The sequence below is a fragment of the Thunnus thynnus genome, chromosome 21 (assembly GCF_963924715.1).
Source record: "Thunnus thynnus chromosome 21, fThuThy2.1, whole genome shotgun sequence".
NCBI lineage: Eukaryota > Metazoa > Chordata > Actinopteri > Scombriformes > Scombridae > Thunnus > Thunnus thynnus.
The window spans coordinates 10,063,158-10,085,033 of NC_089537.1; the positions used below are offsets into that span (position 1 = coordinate 10,063,158).

The following is a 21,876-nucleotide window of genomic DNA, read 5'->3' on the forward strand; positions in this document are numbered from 1 at the left end:
TAGAGTGTGTATACATTTATATTTATTATTACTTATATTTTATAAACAGTCTATGGTCCTTACAGGTACCACGTTAAAGGAAAGATGCAGATGTGCTCTGACAGCTGCAGATGTGCGCGTGCGCAGAGCAGCCAGCAGAGGGCGCTGCAGGCCTGTATATGTCATTGAAGATGGTTAAAAATTGAGGACGCTTTTCCAATCCTCCTTTTTTCCACATGAAACCAGGTCCGCTCCTCTCTTCGCCTCTCATAGTATCACCTCTTTACTATCTCTACAGTCAGCCGGTTCTCCTCCTGTCAACATCTCGTCTTCTTTGCCGCTCTCGGATCAGCTCGTACCGGTCGGATCCGTGTCTGTTTCCAGCTGTGTGCCTGCTCCAGTCCCGCAGGCAGGGTCGGCCATGTTGTTGTGTGGGGGTTGATGTAAGTTTAGTAGTAGGAAGTAGCTCCTTCAAAGAGCTGGGACACTTTAGGCTCTCACTTTTTCCTTTCTTCTTTTTTTTTATATAAACCGCTGTCATGCTGTTTTGCTGCTGGATTCCTCCTCTCTGACCTCACGGCGATGACTGTCTCCTCCGCCGCCGCCGCCGCCGCCATCCGTTACGACCGTTACGACCGTTACACCTTTTTCTGCTTTGATTTAACTTCAGTCGCTCCGCTGGATGGATGAAGTGAGGATGGAGTCGCTGGAATAAAACTCAAAGATTGATTTCTTTTAAACATCCCAGATCAGGAGGGGAGGAAAAACGAGAAGAAAACACTCCCCAGAAAGGACGCGGATTTGTGAAGGTAAGAGACCAGAATGTAACCGGTCTTTTGTCTGGAGCAGATGGGCCGAAACGTTGCTGCTCGTCTTGTCTGACCTGTCAGCAACAAAGGAAACCAGGTTGTCTTATATTAACACAGAAACATACTGACATGTCTCATATAGCTTCTATTGTGTTTCTCCCGGCAAGAAAAAATATGTTATAATGCTTCAAAAGATCAAAGATACGTCAGTGAATAGACAGCATGTGCTTAAAGTCCCCAGAGGAACATGTTGTGAGCAGATAAATACTTTAAAGTAGGTCACACATCTACTACAGTAGGCTTTAATGACATTACACCGATTTAAATATGTTGATTAGATCACCAGTGATGGTTTGATCTTGATAAATAAAGATTAAACTTGTAAAGGGAGATGTTAAAAGTGAAAACTCATATGAATATATTGATTTTTACCAATATTTTTCTGTTTAACTGCAGTTTTTGTTTTTTTTTTTAAATCTTTTTTGACCTCTGTGGAGAAAATGTGCCTACTTCAAGTGAAGATGCAGCAAGGGGCAAAAGTGCCACCTCATCATTTATAATATCTGATCCAATCTTTGACTCATGCTGATTCATATTTTTGTGAGATCAGCATCAGGATGAGGAGGAGGAGGAGGAAGAGGAGGAGGAGGAGGAGGTTCAGGCCCTTTTGGTGATGCTTTAAAGTTTGTACAGTGGAGAAAAACTTACTGAGTCACACTGTGGTGGTCTGCACTTCCTCTTAGAGTGCATGGACTGGCAAATTGTCCTCTTTATTTCACCGCAGAGTGTGTTACAGTCTGTTTTTTGAAGCTCAAAGTAAACCAACAGTCATGCCTAAAGTGACTTGAGAACATGTCATGATGTACTACAGTTTATCCCGAACAGCTCTGCACAACTGTGACTCAATCATTGCTGCTTTGAATCCATATAAGGGCAGCTGAACATGGAGTGAAGGAGGTTAAAGGAGAACACCGACACTTGTAAGATATATGTTATTAAAATGTGGCTTCACGGACGATGACTTTGTTGACACATAAGAAGGTGGACATTTATGTTCATATCTTTTACTGTTACAAGCTTATAAATCGGGATATTGTGGGTCAACAAACAGCACCGATACAACTGTTTCTACTCCCATATAGATCCTGATGCTTCAACTCAGGATATCTGCTGACATCGAACACAGATTCGACACCACTGCTCTTTAATTAACTCACTGTGTGAAACTCATTGAAATAATGTTCACATAACATAACTAGAGCTGCAATGATCAATCAATTAGTTAATGACGTTTATAATAGATAAGCGCTGTAACTAATGATTATTTTCATTACTGGTTAATCTAACGATTATTTTCTTGGTTAATCAATTAATTGTTGGTCCATAAAATGTCAGAAAATGGTGAAAAATGATGATCACTGTTTCCCAAAGCCCAAGATGATGTCCTCAAATGTCTTCTTTTATCCCGACCAACAGTCCACAACCCAAAGATAACCAGTTTACACCATAGAGGACTAAAGAAATCAGAAAATATTCACATTTAAGAAGTTTGAATCAGAGAATTTGGATTTTTTTTTTCCCTTAAAAAATGACCCAAAATGATTCATTGATTATCAGAATAGTTCGTGATTAATTGAACAGTTGGCAACTACTTGATTAATCAACTAATTGTTGCAGCTCTATAATAGATTAATCATTTAAGTCATTTTCAAGCAAAGATGCTTGTTAATTTACATGATAGTAAATCTAATATTTTGGGATTTTGGACTGATGATCAGAGACAAACAAGACATTTGATGACTTCACCTCGAGCTCTAGAGTTTTTTTCACGCAGGCCTTTCTCAGTTATTCCTGACGTTTTATTCACAGGACGACAAATCGATTAATGGAGAGGATTATCGGCAGATTAATCGCGAATGAAAATAATCTATAGTTTCAGCCCTAAATGTAACATGAAGCCAAGAATTGCTGAATGAATGTAAGTGATAGCGGAAATACTACAATAATACAGTCTGGCTGAGCTTCCATGGATGAAGAATCAATACATGAAAAATATTTAAAATGAGAAACACCCTCATCCTCCTCACAAACCAGGTCTCCAGGTTTAACCGACATTTTAACAGCTGATTAATCCGCCCAACTCCTCAATATACACTGTGGACATTTTTCACTGTAAGTGATTATGTAATATATGAAAACCACAGTTTTATGAGCAAATACCTTGAGAAAGATGACTTTCTTTCCGGTATTCAATAAGTTAGAAACCTTGCTCATAGTGCAGAGAATATGAATATGAATCAATGTCTCCACTAGACTATTTCTTCAGCTGTTACTCTTAATCATGAAAGTACTGAAACTCAGGCTCAGATTGTTTAGAGAATCACATTTTAGCCTCCAGTCGGATGTGAATGTATTTTGCGAGAGAAAACAGTCCAATCCAGGCCTTTTACAGTCGCTCTGTTAGCTGTTGACACTACAAACACTCCGTCCTGTGATGTGCTGACAAACGGATGATTGTAGACACATTGAGATTCCCAAAATAGCGCCCGCTTGCCCAAGACTCAGGTGGCAGAATTCAGGTATTCCCAGAAGACCTGTTATTCTACAAACAGTGTGTTGTCAGTGCAATAACCGACACAATTGCAACCAAAAGCCCCTCAATGAGGGCTTGTGTTGTGGATTTTTTACACATAGTCACGTCAAGTTAGGTAAAATCACTGAGTCAAAGACAGCTTTTTCCTCAGGACTGAAGTATTGATGCTAGAGAGAGCTGAGGAATTATAGCGCTATAAGATCTTAACGTTTCTGAAATATAAAGCCTTTTCTTGTACGCTTCAGGATCCGTTTAATTTTAGGGTTATGCGACAGAACGCTACTACACCCAGCACAGTGTAAATCTCAATGTGAACCATTTATTGATGTCTCTTTCTCGACGCTCTGCAGGCTTCACATCCGTAAACGTCACGTGACATTTCTCCAGACCCAGTTTTAACCCTTTTGGCATCAGAGGAATGTGGCGGAAGGTGGAAAGCAGCATCTGTTGCAGATCTGAAGCCAACTAAAGCTCCCGAGACCCTCCCCGTCTGCAGCCGCAGCGTCAGCCGCTGACAGCTGTCCAACGAAACGCTGGGCAGGGTTTCAATCAGACCGTTTGGCTGATGGATGGAGGAACTCCACCATCATAACCCTCCAGCTCGGCTGCGTGCCTGTCATCCAGCCAAATGTCAACTTCATTACAGTCGAGCAAAACAACCCCAAAGAAAAGAAGGCTGTGAAAAGGTCCAAAATATATTGTAGTATCATGGTTCAGTTTATTTATAATGCTTGATATACATTATTTAAAGTATGTTTTACTAAAAAAGAAAGATTTCAAATGAATCAGTTCAGTCAGATTTTAAATTCTGGATGAGATTATATAGCTATAGTCTACGTTATATTACTTAAAATTTGTAATTTCCCTCCTCACTTCTCCTAACATGTAGATTGACCCCGGAAATATGGTTAATGTAGTCTTAGCCTTGATGTGGTGGGTTGCCAATGTCCACCACGTTGTTCGAAACTGAAATATCACAACAACTAAAGGATGGATTGTCCTGAAATTTGCTTCTGTCGTTTATGTCCCCCTCAGGATAAACTGTAATAACTCTGGTGATCTCTTAACTCTTCATGTAGCACCATCATCAGACCAACATTTTAATTAGCTTAATTCAATTTAAACCAATCAGGGCTGCAAATACCTTTTTTTTTTTTCATTATCAATCTGTCTACTATTTACTTGATTAATTGGTTAGTCGTTTGGTCCATAAAATGTCCCAACCAACAGTCCACATTTAGTTTACCATCATAGAAGACTAAAGAAACCAGAAAATATTCACAATTGAGAAGCTGGAATCAGAGGATTTGGACATTTTTTTACTCAAAAATGACTCAAAATCATTAATTGATTATCAAAATAGTTGACAATTTATTCAGTAGTTGACAATTAATCGTCTAATTGTTGCAGCTCCAAACCAAAACTTTGGTTTGTGACCGAAGTCACTCCTCACATCTCTATGTAGTCATTCTGATAGAACCCTAAACATGGTTAATGTAGTTCATGCAGGATTTCACGTCATTATTATTTTCCTTATAGATTGATTTGTCAATTATTAACTGTTGATTAACCCTTTAAAATGCATTTTTTTTCTCCATCTATCAGTCTAAAAGTAGTAAGTTTAAGATCATATAAAAGAGAGAAACCCAGCAAATAATTACATCTGAGAAGCTCTAATTATAGTGAATTTTTGGCATTTTTGCTAGAAAAATGACAAAACTGTCAGTTTTCTCTTGATCTTCCAATCAGTTAATTAACTAACTAATCATGCATTCCATGCAGGTGAGCTTTAGTAAAGTAGCCTTGTGGTAAAACTGTTTATCTCTTTGTTTCTCACCAGCAGAACTGTACAGTAAGCAGGGATAACACAGCCTTTAAATAATCCTGCACTGTCAGCTCAGTCCACTAAACTTTGTCTCTGCAGCCTTCTTTAAAATTCTGAACCATGACCAATGCAATCACACACTCACTCCTCCACTACTGTAGCTATCAGGGCGTGTTAGAAAGAGCAAAAACTCCTCTGTCTTATCAGCATTTTGTGAAGCCTGTGTGGAATTCTCACACTGTGGTCGGACTGCGAGGGGAGGGGGGGAGGGAGCTGTAGGCAGGCCGTCGATAAGAAAACTGCAGGTTAGAAATATCTCTGTAACACAAGAATACGTTAAGTTTTGACTCGATTTTTGCTTCAGAGGACAGCTGTTTGAGCAGCTTTATCACATGTTTTTCTCCCACAGCTGACGGTCTGTTTTTGGTTTAGCGCGCACACCTCTGTCCAAGCCTCGTAAACAATGTCACAGAGATACGCGTGCTTCGACCGAAATCTGGATTATACGAGCAACGCACCGCACATAAATAAAGTTGACAAATGAGAATGAGATCTAAAACTGAACGTTAGAGCACGAGAGCACGCCTCCATGTAGGCCTTAAAACTGCATACTTGTATGTTCTAACAAAGGGGCGAGAGGTCAAGGGTCACGAGGAAAACTTAATGTTCACAAAGCACTCTGTCCCTCAAGGGAACATCTGGATTTCCCTCAGACATCAACAAAAAAAAAAAAAGTTCAGTTTATTATGTATTTCCTGTAATACTTTTGGGTTGTTGCTAGGCTGCTTGTAAGAAATGTGTTTTGGCTATTTTGGATCCTTTCATAATGCGTAACAGCATGCAAGTGGTACAAAAAAAAAAACTGGAGTCCAGATGCTTTCAAACACTCACATAAAAGCATGATATTCCCTGTTCTAGCTTGCTTTGTGACAACCTAATCTCGCCGATTGAAAACTCAGCGTACACGACAATGATCGTCCTTCTCGGAGTGTGCCCCCTGAGCTGTTCTGTGTTGCTCCCAGATGCTGCAGTCATCGTGTTTCAACCAGGTGTCAGCAAGTATCTGCCCCCGCTGAAGTGTCCTTGGGCAAGACGCTGAATTCCTACCAGCTCCACAGTAGCTTACGGGACACTCTGACCTGCCTGGAAGAGGGACATTAAACAAAGATAACCAAAACTGTAGCAAGAGACAGAGAGAGATTATAATGATCAGAAGAAGAACACCTCATATAGGAATAAAAACAGCAACAGGAAAGTTATTTAAGGTTTTTGTGCCTTGATACATTCAGCTTATTTCTTAATTTAGCAAAGAAGAATATATCTCTTTTAATTGCTTTTTCTGATCATCTATTGTCGGTTGACGATAGACAATAGACAATGAGGAAAAAGGAAGGAGCCACAGCATATATGCACGTGTTTTTTCATTCTGTGCGTGTGTAAACTTCCTTGTTTAAACTCCTCACCTTCCCCATGTCATTGTTTCTTCACGGTGCGTCCCAACAACTGGGACTCCGCTCATGTTTGCGTGCGATGTGCCGTTGTAGGTCATGTTATCTTCCCGGGGCCAGTGGGATGTTGTCAGCAATTAGAATAAGTTGCTATAATTAGCAGCAGGGCAGATTTTTTCCTTGTGGTTTCATGGCTCTGCTGTTGAGGAATTATCTTGTGTTGAACTGAATAGACTCAGATGTAAAAGTTAGAAAGAGCCAACACAGTTTGGACTAAAAGGACTGATCTTTCTTTACATGGTGGTTTTCAGAGACATATTTCAACATTTTCTTTGTTTCACTTGGGCGCAGACCGTAGTGTAGACGGAGCCCGTGGTGTCGTTATGTGATGGCTGTCTGCTTTAACCGATGCGACACGCTGATGAGGAGGGTTAGCCGAGCTGATTCAGAGGCTCCAGGCAAAGCCAGTCTGCATTGTGTCATCGCAGCCAAGAGTCCGCCGACAGAGATCCCTTCTCAGCCGTGAAAGCCGGCTCGCTGTTTGCGCGCGCGACAAATATCACTTCAGGTCACTTCAGGCCAAAATGACCACGTGCAAGCGGAGTCAGGGGTCGATACGTGATCGCTTCAAGCCCTGGTGGTCACTCTTTTTTTTGTTTTTTTGTTTTCTATTATTATCCTCTTAAGGTAAATCCTCCATCCTCATAATCCTCCTAGTAGTGCAAGCTGGTGGAGCTGGCACTGTCTGCCAGGATGCCCACCCCCCTCTCACTCAACCAACCTGCTCCTTTCTGTTTCTCCCTCCCTCTATACAGTAGATCATCTTCTTAATGCACACACGACCACTAAAGGGAATTTTATCTGAACTGTTGTTTCGCTCTGCAGTGCTCTACTCATCACCTTGGATTTGGGAATCATGAGACTTCGATATTATGTTTTATGTTTATAAAAGACAGTGATTCCCCCCCTGGAAATATAATTAAAAGAAATATTTGTAATTCACTTCATCTATGCGGTATGGTGTAGTTTTAGTTCAGCCATTAGTGAAGCTGATGGATTTCCATACTGTTCTCTGTTAATACAAATATGACCAGGGAACAGGTGTGTATGTACACACCCTCTCTGACTGATAAGCTCTTTTCCAACAGGAGTTTATGTACATTCACTATTTAACACTGGACCGAAACTTATAATGTAAAAATGCATGTCAACATGCCAAAAAAGCAGTTTTCCTTACTACTGTTTGCTATGAACAAGCATTGTAATCATTTATTAATGAATTACTTGTTCATCTAGTGTATAAAATATCTTTAAACTGGTGCTTTACGCTGACCAGCAACCACAAAAACCATAAAACGTATTCAGCTTTTATATGTGAAGACAGGCAAACCAGCAAATGTTTGTTATTTTTACACAGTAAATGACAAAAAGTTTTCAATTTTCATGATTAAAATGGGTCTTATATATGAAACATCCATACCAGCTGTGTGAGACTAATTAGTGCTAAACACAAAGAACTGAGGCTAATGAGAAAGTCATTGCTTTATCAGTTATAAAACCATACTCGTAATTGTTAAGCAGGTTTTTTTGTGAAGTATAAAATAAAAAAAAACACGTATCAGAGTCGTGTTTTGTTTTGTCAGCAGAGAAAGTGAATTCTCTTTTAAAAAAAAAAAAAGTATTTAAAAGTTGGACAGTGTCGATGATAATTTTGGAAGAGTGATGTCACTTTTGAATTGGTCTCTGATGTGTGTGTCTGACTTTTGGAAGGGAAAAACATCTTTGCTTTAAAGTGCAAATATTCCCGGGACAGCGGCCAGTGTTTTATAGTGCGGTAAGCTCACTGCTGACCCAACGAGCCAGGCTCTCCTCTGTCTGATGATGAAATACAAGCCCACCATAGTTGAATCACTGAATGAAGCCCTCTGCTTTCCATGACACTGCTGTCTCGAGGTTAAAGGAAATGTTGGCTTGGAAACAGAGTGTTTTTTCCATGCCAACATTCTCAACATATTGGCAGTAGATCTAGCATCTGAGATTAAATTTATTGCCCTATCCCTTTGAAGAGATTTTTTTTTTTTTATAAATCTCTTTCATTTGGCACATGTCCAGCGACTGACCACTCATAAAATGGTTTTGTAGAGCAGGACAGGCGTTCAGCACGAGCCGTACCCTGCAATTTAACCGGTTGCACGGTTTTATTTGAGCAAAGTGTTCTGAATCTTTGGAAGGTTTCTGCGGTTTGTCCCCATTTTGTTGATTTCCTTGGCAGTTCAGCTGGAGAACTTGATGAACCCTCGATTACGCCCCTCCCTCTCCGATGAGGGGAAAAAAAAAAAAAAACCCTCCCACCTCCCAACATCAAGGCCGCTGTTATAAAATCAGTTAAAGATGTATTACTGCACCAGAAGATCCTCTTCCCTTTAACCGATTCATGATTGCGACCCTGTAATTCACTCAACTGCTGCCCTTCTCATTCCTGTCACCAACTGTGCCACAGTGCTGCTCAGTAGCGCTGTTTGTTTAGCCTCCTTTCATACTCCACATCTCCTCCGCTCCGAATAAAAGCTCCTTATTCCAGTTTGATCCGGGATTGTTTTAGTATCTTGTAACGTGTCAGCGCCAATTAACCCGAGTCCGGCTCCTTGTGCAGCCGGTTTTTCTTGGCGAACGAAACCGTTCTGATCTCCCCTGAGCTCAGACTTCTTTACGAGCGTGTCTGATTGTCTCCACATTTTCCGGGCCTTCACCTCACAAAAGAATGCCTCAGTGTGAGTCCGGCCAAATTATGTTAGAACGAGGAATGACAACCATGCAGATGGAGACACACCGATGTTTTAAATCTTCTAGCGCGGTGAGCCAGAGGGCCTCAGAGAGGGCCACAACAAGGCAGAAATGTAGAACAGACAGCCCTGATAATGGAAATACTCATTTCAGTAATCATTTCAAGGCAGCAAGGCTTTAATATGTCACAACAATGACATGTAATAGATCACATGTACAACAATAATCACATATTTATCCCTCCATTCTGCACTTGTCAAAGCTCAAATCATGTATGCACAATTGAATCTACATAGCTATGTTTGAGTTGTGTGTGATTCAAAGCGGATTTAGCATTTACCCATATGTCCCAGTTACCACATGGCTTATAGTCTTAGCGGCTGCAACAACAAAATGATTCACATGATAATATCAGGTCATTAAATTTTGATTTCATAACGCATGTACCAGCGCCTACAGGCCTTATGTTGCAATCGTTAATCCCCCGCCTCCCTCGGCCCCTTCACTTTATTTCTGTATCATCAAAGCGAGTGATGAGTTGGACGCTGTGTTCTTCAATCTGCTGGCATTAAATCGACGGCTTTGTGTTGTGTCTGTCGCAGCAGGGCGAGACGATGGGCTGCATTAAGAGCAAAGAGGACAAAGGCCCTACGATGAAGTATCGGCCAGAGAATTCCCAGATGTCAGACCCCAACGCCGCCGCCGCCATGCCTCATGTAGGCCACTACGGGCCGGATCCCACCCAGCTGCAGCAGAATCAACCTCCCTCATCCTCGTCTGGCTCCGGGGCCGCAAACTTCAACCACACCCTAACGCCGTTTGGCGGATCCTCCTCCGCCATGACTCCCTTTGGAGGGGCGTCGTCCTCCTTCTCTGGTCCTGTGTCCAACTCGTTCTCTGGTGCTGCCTCAAGTAAGAAGCGTGTTATTGTAACATGTAATTACACTACTGATGATGGTCTAATATCATGCTTAAAGATCCCCACCAAACATGTATTAAGACATAAAAATACTCTGCTTGGAACAATATTGTGTTTCTGATTTAGTTTTTCCACCAAAAAGTATAATTATCTTGTTAAAATGCTTAAAATGGCATCTACTCCTTCTCCCTAATTAAATATTCCAGAGTCTATGAATATGCAAATGTATTTCATTTAAGTTTAACCGCTGGACACAAGATGTCTCCTACCTCACTGTAAAGTCCATTATCAGTGTTTGTGCACTTGAGGCTTCAAGTTTCCACATCACACTTCTGTAAGTTTAATACTGGACCATGATTGGCTTCCAAAACTAGTTGTGATGTCACAAATCCTGCTAATAGGCCCGCCCCTTAAAATCTGATTTTCAGTGAGCACAGAGAAACTTTCCCTCTTCAGCGGCAGAATGTGAAAACAGCTTTCTAGTGTCAAACTCTGCACAGTGAAGCTCAAACGTCCAACTGTAGGAACAAAAAAAAAAATTAAATTTTTGAGTGAAGGGAGACTTTAAAGGACCATACCAGAGTTTTTGTTTGAGCCCATGTGCTTTACTGCTGACTGCTTTTTTAAGCATACCATAAGGTTTTAGCTTTTTTTTTTTTTAAATTTACAATTACAGTTTACTTTATTTCACCAGGGTGACCCACTCAATGAGACTATTAAAGCATCTCAAACAGCTGATTCCTGAAAGTGGCATCAGAGTACTACAGGCTGCTGTTGAACGCAGGATTGCAGGGATTTTCAGGAGATTTGGGTCCTGCCTCTGCAAAGCCTTCACTGCTGACTTTGAGTGACTATTAGGGGCCGGTGGTGAAGCCCACCAAAAACGGTTCAGTCAGGTATAGTGTCAGACAACGTGGTGCACAGTCAGAGCAGTTACTTTAATTCTGTCCACGATGCGGTCAATAAAAGCCATTTGTAGAAGTTTGTCAATCTTTATTTAATACGTCAGAGTCTGGCCTGTCATGAGACACGCAGCTCTGTTGATCACTCTGTGAATCTGGTCTAAACTTGTCCTGTTGCACTGAGCCAGGCTGTTCCACAGTAATCTGTGTGAGAAAAGATAAATGCATCGTACATAGTAATGAGAACTTTCCTGTTTTCCTCTACTTATTGTTTTTAATGATTACTTCTACAGGATACAGTTAATCTGATCAAAACTGCGAATATACTTACCACTGATCTTAATTTGGTCAATATGCTAATCTGACATGTCAGTGTCACAGGTAATGCCGCTGTCGTTGTCATTTTAACGAGCTTTTCCTTGTTAGATTTAACGCAGGTCCCGATATCGACTGTGATCGCTCTCAATGTGTCTGAGCTGCTTACAACGATCCTGAGAGCAAAGAGATGAGATTGAACCTTCCTGTTTAGGTGGGATTTAGGTTGTAATCCTCCTCCATGTTGGATTATCTGCTCTCAGATGGGTGGGGGTGGTGGGGGGGGCAAGGTGGCACTGCCATGGTATTTGCTTTCTGCGGGACATAATGGGATTTACTGTTGACAGCATTGTTGTCAGCGGTAGGTTTATGAATGTCATCTGTCTGAGAGCGCGGCTGCACAGTAGGCAGGATGTCTACACGGGACGGAAAGATTAGTCGACTTACTTAATAATTTACTGAATTATGTGTCATGATGTTTAATTTGAGCTCATGTTTGCATCCCGTGCCAAATCACTTGTTTAATAGTTAAGTGTGCCTGGTGAGATCTAGATTACGACCCAATTAAAAACCGGTGATATGTTGACTCTCCATTGTCTGTCTTTGAAGAGTCAGGCCGCAGTCATATCGCCATGTAGAGGAAGTATTCATACAATAGAATTACAAGCCAAAGAAAATCAATACAGTATGAGCTCTCAGACCTTGGCGAGACAGATTTATCTACTTAAATTGGCGTTTAAAGTCGCACACATATAAAAAAAACAGCATCCTGATATGCACCTTCCATAGCATCATAACATCCTGTGCCTGCAGCTTTGTCCGCTATTATGTGTTCATAGTTCACTTTCACAAGCCAGGTAGTCATTTATTGATTTGTTTGTCGTGTGTGTTTGCTGATACGTACATTTTTTTCTGTGTTATAGGTGGTGTTACCTTCTTTGTGGCCTTGTATGACTATGAAGCCAGAACATCAGACGATCTGTCTTTTAAAAAAGGAGACCGCTTCCAGATCATCAACAATACGTAAGTGTCTCTTTGTCAGTTTATGGGTAATAATCTCTTTCAAGCAATAATCCGCACCTGTGATCTGCCTTTATGAATTAGTTAGATTACTACTTGTTTCCTGCAGTGATGTCACCTGAGGTTATAGCACTGTAATGTAAAGTAGATTAGTCTCATTCAATCCCATTGTGACAACGCCGTTTAGTCCAACCTTACATTTTAAGGACAGGTTTAAAGTTTTTGTAGCCGATCTGGAGATTTAAACAAACGCAGAACAAATGAAACAAAAGGACTTTCAATGTAACAGATTAACAGCTTCAAACCATTTGTTTAAGCTGCCATGTTGGACGCAGTGGGAATAATTTTATACCAGGTTGACCCGTAAATTAATAACCATTAACCGCTGTTAACCGATACGAGTTCCAGGCCTCGGTTGACGTACGTCTCATCTCTCCTGTGTCATTGTCCCCCTACAGAGAAGGAGACTGGTGGGAAGCTCGCTCCATCAACACGGGGAAGAAAGGTTACATCCCGAGCAATTATGTGGCCCCTGCGGACTCCATCCAGGCTGAAGAGTAAGGCCTCGCAGCCGCTATCCGTAACCTCATTATTCCATCTACAGCCATTGCACCAGGAGACTAATGACACAAGCATGATCTCATCTCATGTGGTTTTCATCAAAGCTAACGGTCTTAATAGTAACAGCCTCAGACAAACCTCACGACCCGCCAGAAGCTTCATAATGTGATTTTGATTTTTCAGCACTACAAACAACAACTTTTTTTTTTTTTTTTGTGCATGTGCTGTCTCTTCATAGGTGGTACTTTGGTAAAATGGGACGTAAAGACGCTGAGAGGTTGCTGCTGAATCCAGGGAATCATCGAGGAACTTTCCTGGTGCGAGAAAGTGAAACTACTAAAGGTGATGATGGCGTCTTTGTAAATACAGTAGAGACGCAAAGTGAGAAGAGTTATTTCAGGTGTCCAGAAGCAAAATTACTACCACTACTTTATGATTTTTGCATCAATGTGATGATGTCAGGTGTTTAATTAACTGGATTGGCAAAATTAGTAAATATCGCTGTCCGGTTATTTTATCCTAAAACTGTTTCTCAGACTGATTTTACAGAAAATGTATTATATCACAATATACATTATATCAATATCATATCACCCACTCATAGCGTACATAAATACATAAGGAGAGGAATCAACTACGACTCCCAAGAAGCATTTTGGTTAGAAACATCCAGTAACTCAAAATGAGGTTGTTTGTGATGCTAACAGCTAGCTAAAGCGTTTTTGTGACCATTTATTTATTACATTAAAAAAAAAAACATACATATCAGGGAATTATGTACAAGAAATCATTTACACAGAGACACAGTCATTTTCCACCAAGCTACATAAGCTACACAGTAGATTATGCTTGACAGGAACCTGATCATATATTAAGCAACTTCACTCAGTTCACCTTTGGACAATTTTAGATGAATTCAGCAACTATAGACAGTGTTTAGATTCCAGTAATAACGACAAAGCATTTAAAATTTGATACAGCTCTTATTCACACTTCTGACTGGCTTCTTATCCATAGCAACGATGACTGAGGCTCATGGGTATCGTAGTATTTGGTCAAAAATTGAGCACACTGTACTGATAACTCCCAAGACATTTTATTAATTTTCTTATCTATCAATTAGATGCCTTGTCTTCGTCTGACATTTGAAGGATGTGTGCGTCCCTCTGTTTTATTAGTACTTACAGCAGTTCACCTACACAAACTGATGCAAGAAACATCTCATGAACAAAGAAAGAAATTGCAAGAAATTTCCCAGGTTTCAGCGTAAAGGATGTCATTAAAATAAGCTTTAAAATGTCAGCTGCTCAACCCACTTTGCAGCTCTATACTTCCATCTTTTAATCGCATCACACAGTGGAATCATTGACATTTTGGGTTCAGATGGATGAAGAACACGTCTCGTCTCCTCCAGGTGCTTACTCTCTCTCCATACGCGACTGGGATGAAGCCAAAGGAGACAATGTGAAACACTACAAGATCCGCAAACTTGACAACGGGGGATACTACATCACCACGCGAGCGCAGTTTGACACATTACAGAAGCTTGTCAAACACTACACAGGTATTCAAAGCTGCAAAGCTTCCCACTCGCTCTCTTCTTCTGTCTTCCCTCATTCATTATTCATCACAGTCTTTCATCACACCTCGAGGAATTATCCTGAAAATTACTCTTAGTCACACCCGCTGCTCTGTGCCACCGTGCGGTTCGCTGCGCTACCTGCGATAGGCCCCCGCGGTGTTACCACGGGAGATGAATATCCATTCATTTAAATCACAATTGATGGTGCAGCTATGATTTTGGGCCTCCCACCTCGTCTTCGGCCTGAGGATGGTTGGGGTTAAATCTCTGTGATCCTACTTCATTTCAATCTGACTCTAGAGAGGGTTTTGCTGCGCTAAAAAGCCGCTTCATCTCATTTATATTTCATTACAGTTAGTATAAGAGCGTCCAAATTCATCCATATCAAATAGAATGAATCGATGCATGAAACAGCTTTAAAACGCTGCATCCCGCTGGTTCAGAAGAGACTCGTGTGGGTGTTTGCGGTACTGCTGAGTGTAATGTAGCGTTCTGATCTCTGTCTCTCTCCGTATTACAGAGCACGCAGACGGGCTTTGCCACAGGCTGACCACAGTTTGCCCCACAGTGAAGCCTCAGACCCAGGGGCTCGCTAAAGACGCCTGGGAGATTCCCCGGGAGTCCCTGCGACTGGAGCTCAAACTGGGACAGGGCTGCTTCGGAGAGGTCTGGATGGGTAAGAGTAAGACAAGACGAGACAAGCGGGAACACTGCAAGAAAAATAGCCCTCTGGCGTCAAAGTGTAGTATTTGGGTGTAATAATCTAGATGGGAAATTTCAAAATCAACCCAAATACACGGAGGAAGTGCAGACAGCATGCGCATAAATCAAACTCACATAAACAGTCCGAATCCTTTATTTATTGTGTCTATTTTTGTCCAAACTAGGGAATTATCCACTTCCTGCAGTTGCTTCCTCTGTTTGTTGTATTCTCTTTATCTCCAGAGATCGTCTCACTCAGGAGAACAGCTCCAGCCAAATTTATTTATTCCCTTTCTCTGAACTCCGAGCTCGTATCCGCTCATCCCAGCCCCTGCGATACGCCAGACAGGGATATTTTTACGAGGAACGCAGTCCACGCATGACAGCACATGTCTGAGCAATTACAAGACCTAATTAATGATATTGTCTTGCTCCCATCCCATTAACAACACTGATTACCCCTGCGGCCTGTGGGCTTTCTGTCTCCCTCTCTTTCTCTCGGCAGGCACGTGGAACGGCACCACCAAGGTGGCCATAAAGACGCTTAAACCGGGAACCATGTCGCCGGAGGCTTTCCTCCAAGAAGCTCAGATTATGAAGAAGCTCAGACACGACAAACTGGTGCCTCTTTATGCGGTGGTGTCCGAGGAACCCATCTATATCGTCACAGAGTACATGGCCAAAGGTACACGCACGGATTCCTGAAACATACCTGAAGATCTATCAGCTGTAGACGCATGTTTGATTAGTAATTCAACTGCTTTCCTGAGATCATCTCTGGAGGATAATAAGACTCAGCTGTTTCCTGTTACATGACACTGACAAGGTCTATTTTTAAAGAAAGAAAAGCAAAACAACATCAAGCCCGAGCCTTGTAGACAAAGTTTTCAAGCACAGCATTGATCCAGCTTGTGTTTTTCAGGCACAGCAGCGATGTCAGATACGCACATGATGATTTCCTTTAAGGAAAAAAAAAATGTAGATTTTATGGACATTTTAATTAAAATGCAGTGCAGATTGAAAGTCCTTGAAAGTCCCTTGTGGTTCCTGGAGGCCCTGAAACTAGGGATGTTTAATTGAAAGCTGCAGTAGTTTTGCGGGTAGGCTTTCATAGTTTCAGCTGCAATGCGTATTTTTTTTTTTTTTTTTTTCAGGGTTTTATGAGTAATTAGATTTATATGTGTGTAAATGTTAACTCTATGACATATGCCTCCGTATCTAACTGCCCTACAGTGTGTTGATATACTGCTGTAGTAGTATTTTACACAGTCCCTCTTCTCTTTATGCAGAAAAATACCTCCTCTGATAGACACTTAATGAGAAATACTGATTAGACGTCCCTATAAATCACATACCAATTCACAGTCCAGCTTCATTTAATATTCAGCATAATTTTCTTACCAGGAGTAGTCAGGAGCGCGCGATTAATTGAAATATTTAACATTCCACGTATATATTGGTATGCAGCTGCTATCGCTGTCCTTTCACTGCTCCTGCAGTATATCACAGGCCGTTCTGCCTTTACGACTTCTTACTGATATTTGCTGTTTAATAGGGAGCCTGCTTGACTTCCTCAAAGAGGGTGATGGCAAATTCCTGAAGCTCCCCTTGCTCGTGGATATGGCTGCACAGGTGAGATAAAGCACAAGTGTCTGTATTGTTTGCCAAGCGAGTGATTTCGGTATTTGTGTCAGTGAGTCGTGCTGTTAAGTTTAGAGTTTCTATTTTAAGCTTCTGATTTTTTTTTTAAAAGAACGACAGCCTCAGGTAAACATGTCTTCCTCTCCTAGATTTGGCACACTTTGCGTTTGTTCTTTCATTATTTATCTTCTCGTAATGCCTGACACGGGGCTTGATGTTCTGCGTGCGAGGAGCTAAAAATGATTTATTAAAGAGGCATGAGATGTTGTCAAATGTTTGTTTTTAGATCGCCGACGGCATGGCTTTCATCGAGAGGATGAACTACATCCACAGGGACCTGCGTGCCGCTAACATCCTCGTGGGCGACAACCTGGTGTGCAAGATTGCCGACTTCGGTCTGGCCCGGTTGATAGAGGACAATGAGTACACAGCGAGGCAAGGTGGGTAAACACACACACACACACGGGCTGCCTGAGTCACAGGTGAATGAGGTGTCAGAGTGGAAATGAATAGAGCCGTGACCTCAGCTCGGACGACTCCCCGTTGTCTCCTATCATGGTGAATTAGGCTAATAGTGGAAACCAGGTGCTTCTGTTCCCTCTGATTAGTTGCGCTTTTCACACTCTGAGGGGAATTCATCTGCCTTCCTGTCTGCTTCTTAAAGGGTCCGTTCACCCAAATGATAAAACAAACTGATTTTCTCACTAGCTTCTCGTGGCCATGTTGATCATTTCAATTGTTTATAACCAGATATTGAGATTTCTGCCTCTAACCCAATACAATGCTTCTGCCATCACTGTACGTGTAGCTGTATAGCTGTATAGCAAAACTTATAATAAATAAAGGTTGAAGATGATGAGTTGGCTTTTTAAGTTTTTACTGGAAGCAATTATGAGACTGTGAAAACTATACAGAGCTCCAAAGTCACATCTGGTTAGCCTCCACTAGCTTCTGTAACTCAACGCAATCTCTCATTCAATGTTTCCTTTATGTCTTTCTGAAAAAATGAAGCGTGTCCCTGGAGTTTATTTTCCATATTCTAAGACTGCTCAACTCCACTACAGCAGTTGCTATATGAAATTTAAACCTTTGTCACTTTAATAAAGTCAAACAACGTTTTCATTTAGTGCACGGGAAGAAAAGAACTACAAGCATGGCAGCACAGGTTTTGTTCATATTCATGAAACTCCCCAACGCTCTCTTCTGAAGTCATTTTTGAACTTTCTAGTTGTAACCTGCTGTTGTTACAGTCATCTCTGAACTCATGGACTCGCCCCTGTGGTGTTGTTGTTTGTGGTGACTCAGCACTGAAAAGTTACATTTAACTTCTACATTTAACGTCTCCCGTTAATCCACAGGACAAGCATCTTTATTTCTTAAGTAGAAAGTAGAAAAGAAATATTTATACTTATCATTTATTCTATGTAACTCATTAATGTCAGATAAATAGCTGAAGTTTGCTAACATTAGCTGACAAACGAAGATAAAACACACCAGTGATGGGAACTCTTTTGGCTCAGCTCAGCAATAAGAGGCGACTCTCTCAGCTCCCAAACAACTCTTCATTCAGAAACAACTCTGGCTTTTATAATTCAGCCAAATTTAGCAATGTTCTGACCTATGATCGGTATGTGTGCACATATATCACTTAAATGATTCAATGTTCTGCCTTTAACCTGATGGTACGTTCTCTGTCTGTCAGCACACATGATTGGTTGCATGCACATACACATCAACATTCAGTCAGCGCGTGGAGCCTGAGTGGCCGAGCAGTGTAACGAAAAGATCGTCCTCTTATTCTGTCTTGTATTCATTGACAAAAAAAGAAAAAGAAATCTCCCAACAAGGAAATTCTCCCATATTTAATTTCTATTTGTGTCATATGTCTGTAACCTTCTGGTTAACATCGTTTCGTAGGACGTTGATTTAGTTAAATTAATCCATTCATTGAAAGTGGGAGCTTCAGGGCTTTTGAAACGCCTCAGGATATGTCTCAATGTTCTGATTATACCCAGACTTGAAACTGCCTTTTATTGAAATTCCTTCAAATTTAGTTTTATAGTTTAGGAGACAAAGTTTGGGTATCCTAGGAATAAGAAAGCTCAGTCCCTCTTCCATAGTCTTTCAGATGTTTTCCTACAATAGACAGACGACAGTACAGTTTCACAGATTATGTATTAGAGTCCCTTTCTTTTCATTACATCTCCAACATAAATCATTTTCTGAAAGATGCATCCTTTTTAATTTACTAGCGGTGAAACAGAATCTATGTACAACCTGATACAATATCCCTTTAGATTTAGCTTCTCTTGCAATATTTGAAATCACATTAGACCATCCCAGTGCCCATATCTTTTTGCCATTGTGGTTTTCTGAAGACAAGGCCCAGTAATGGACACATACGCCCTCTACTGGACTAACCTCACCTCTCCTCTCTGTCACATTCAGGAGCCAAATTCCCTATTAAATGGACGGCCCCCGAGGCAGCTCTGTACGGCCGATTCACCATCAAGTCAGACGTCTGGTCCTTTGGCATCTTACTCACTGAGCTTGTCACCAAAGGCAGAGTGCCCTACCCAGGTGAGTAGCACACTCTCATACACACACACACACACACACATACACACTCATGTGGCATCAGAGGGCGGTGATTCACAGCCGGAGTTATCAGCTTTCAGTCTGTCAGTAGACGTCAAGCTGGCGTGCTTTTTAATGTCGGAGGATGAAGTGAAGCTGTCTGACATTGTCTGCGCTGGTTGTTTATGCCTCTGCAGGAGGACACTGACATCCACACACACACACACACACACACACACTGATACCCATACACACACACACACACATTTGAGATTAGATGAGACCATCTGGTGAGGGACGATCAGGAGATTGAACACCACTCTTGTTTATAACCATCTGTCAGACTGACACTGCCCTGGGGAGCAGCGCCTGCAGCGTTTTGCAGCACCTCCACGCAGCTCCACTTCGTCTCTGGTGTAGTTTTGAAACTATCCATAGATTAGTCCACTGACGGAAAATTAATTAACAACTATTTTGATGATTAATTAAAGGAATAGTTTGAGGAAAATAGGCTTATTCGCTTTCTTGCTGGGAGTTCAAGATCAATACCACTTTCATATCTGTACATTAAATATGAAGCGACAGCAAGCACCACTTAGCTTAGCTTAGCTTAGCATAGAGTGAGTCCCTGCTGGTTGCCTGGCAACCTCACAAGGCGACAAGACACACCCCAAAAAAATCACAACTTTACCCTTCAGTTTTTGTGCAGATTAAACAAACAAGAAATGTAAATGAGTGAGCTTTAGTGGTGCTGGTAGGTGGGTTTTGTCACCTTTAGCCATAGCTATGCTAGCTGTGTCCTAACAAGCAAAGTATAAAAAAAACAAGTATAAAATAAGCAAAAAAGCTTATTTCCTAAAATGTTAGTTTGTTACTTAAATCGTTTAATTTATCAAAGTTCAAGCCTCTCAAATGTGAGAATTTGCCTCTTGTCTGTTATATATCATTGTAAATAGAATATCTTTATCTTATATTAAACAATTGACTGAATTATTTAAAAAATAAACAAAATAGTCTTAGCCGCAGCTCTAGTCTGATCTTTTGTAGGAATAGAATTGAGTTTTCTTTAAATAAGATTGAACAATCTTTTGTTAGGGTCGTAGCCCGTCTCTGTTTAGGATACTACTACTATTACTACTACTACTACTATTTGTTTTTCTGGAAAACATACATATAACCCCCCTCCCCCACTTGCATTGTTTATATTCCTAATTTTTGATTCGAGAAATCTAAGCCTTAAAAAAAAAAAATCAATAAAAATGTCTCCGTCCCATCTGTTCCTCAGGCATGGTGAACCGGGAGGTGCTGGAACAGGTGGAGCGAGGCTACCGCATGCCCTGCCCCCAGGGGTGCCCAGAGTCCCTGCACGAGATGATGAAGCTCTGCTGGAAGAAGGAGCCGGACGAGAGGCCCACCTTCGAGTACCTCCAGTCCTTCCTGGAGGACTATTTCACCTCCACGGAGCCACAGTACCAACCTGGAGAGAACCTATAGCCTGCCTGGACTCTGAAGGCGATCTCCTGGGAGAAGACTTGTTTAAAGGCAGACAGAGGAGACGGAACTGTTCGACCCTATAAAAAGTTGGCTGGAAACCACATAAACCACTACTTTGTTCTACCTGTTCTTCAGTGTTTGGTTCTACTTTAATTCATGGTACTACACAAGTCTTAGCTGTGTGAATTTTTGATTTTTCCTGTGGAGTTTTTTTTTTACCTGACGAGCCAGATGGTTTGTTACAAGTCGTCCTTGGAAACTGTTTGGAAAAAGGGCAGGCACTATCAAAAAAAAAAAAAAAAATACTTGGCAGGTGATTGGATGAACCATCTGTCTATCACCATCTTACCTTGCGAGGCAGCTAGATGGCGAGATCACACGAGAATGTGATCTTGCGATGTCGCAAACCCAGCTGCCTCGCAAAGTAAATGGATTTTATCATCGTGTACAAAAAAAAAAAAAAAAGCAGACTTTGGTCGTGGACACATGCGGAAGAACTCATTTCAGTTATGTTTTAAATATGTTACATGTGGGTTGCTGTGAAGTAAAGCTGTGACAGAGAAAAAAAAAGTGTTGCGAACGGCAATCCAACTGTCAGGCTTTTATGTGGCTTTTATGTGAAGATCTCTCACTCAGCTTGCCTCCAGATTGTATTATTTAGAGGTAGATTGGTAAATTATGCATCAAAACAATTAATTATTGACAAAGATAATATATAAAAGTAA

General features: G+C 41.2%; 1 protein-coding gene and 1 long non-coding RNA gene across 4 annotated transcripts; one reads left to right on the forward strand and one right to left on the reverse strand.

Annotated features, from left to right (window-relative positions):
• Positions 1–199: 199 nt before the first annotated feature.
• On the forward strand, positions 200–21,721 carry LOC137172873 (tyrosine-protein kinase yes-like). Of its 3 annotated transcripts, XM_067577457.1 has the most exons (13): positions 200–422; positions 650–788; positions 10,041–10,350; positions 12,498–12,597; positions 13,053–13,151; positions 13,394–13,497; positions 14,570–14,719; positions 15,258–15,413; positions 15,945–16,124; positions 16,995–17,071; positions 17,367–17,520; positions 19,529–19,660; positions 20,943–21,721. In XM_067577457.1, exons 3-13 carry the CDS (start codon positions 10,053–10,055, stop codon positions 21,149–21,151), a joined length of 1,659 nt encoding a protein of 552 aa, XP_067433558.1. In that variant the 5' UTR covers positions 200–422; positions 650–788; positions 10,041–10,052; the 3' UTR covers positions 21,152–21,721. The 3 variants fall into 3 exon arrangements, with proteins under 3 accessions (XP_067433558.1, XP_067433557.1, XP_067433559.1); XM_067577456.1 differs by having other exon boundaries at positions 200–788; XM_067577458.1 differs by having other exon boundaries at positions 200–788; positions 10,044–10,350.
• Positions 5,056–8,234, reverse strand: LOC137172880 (uncharacterized). The gene is made up of 2 exons (XR_010925065.1): positions 6,670–8,234; positions 5,056–6,349 (listed from the first exon to the last, which is right to left on the reverse strand). It is a non-coding gene; the product is annotated as an uncharacterized lncRNA (long non-coding RNA).
• Positions 21,722–21,876: the final 155 nt, after the last annotated feature.

Excerpts from the sequence above, each read along its gene's own strand:
- LOC137172873 (XM_067577456.1), top strand. The coding sequence starts at position 10,053 with ATGGGCTGCATTAAGAGCAAAGAGGACAAAGGCCCTACGATGAAGTAT. Across the intron at positions 15,414-15,944 it reads CTTCGGAGAGGTCTGGATGG|GCACGTGGAACGGCACCACC; the intron begins GTAAGAGTAAGA and ends TTCTCTCGGCAG. Across the intron at positions 17,521-19,528 it reads TGAGTACACAGCGAGGCAAG|GAGCCAAATTCCCTATTAAA; the intron begins GTGGGTAAACAC and ends TGTCACATTCAG.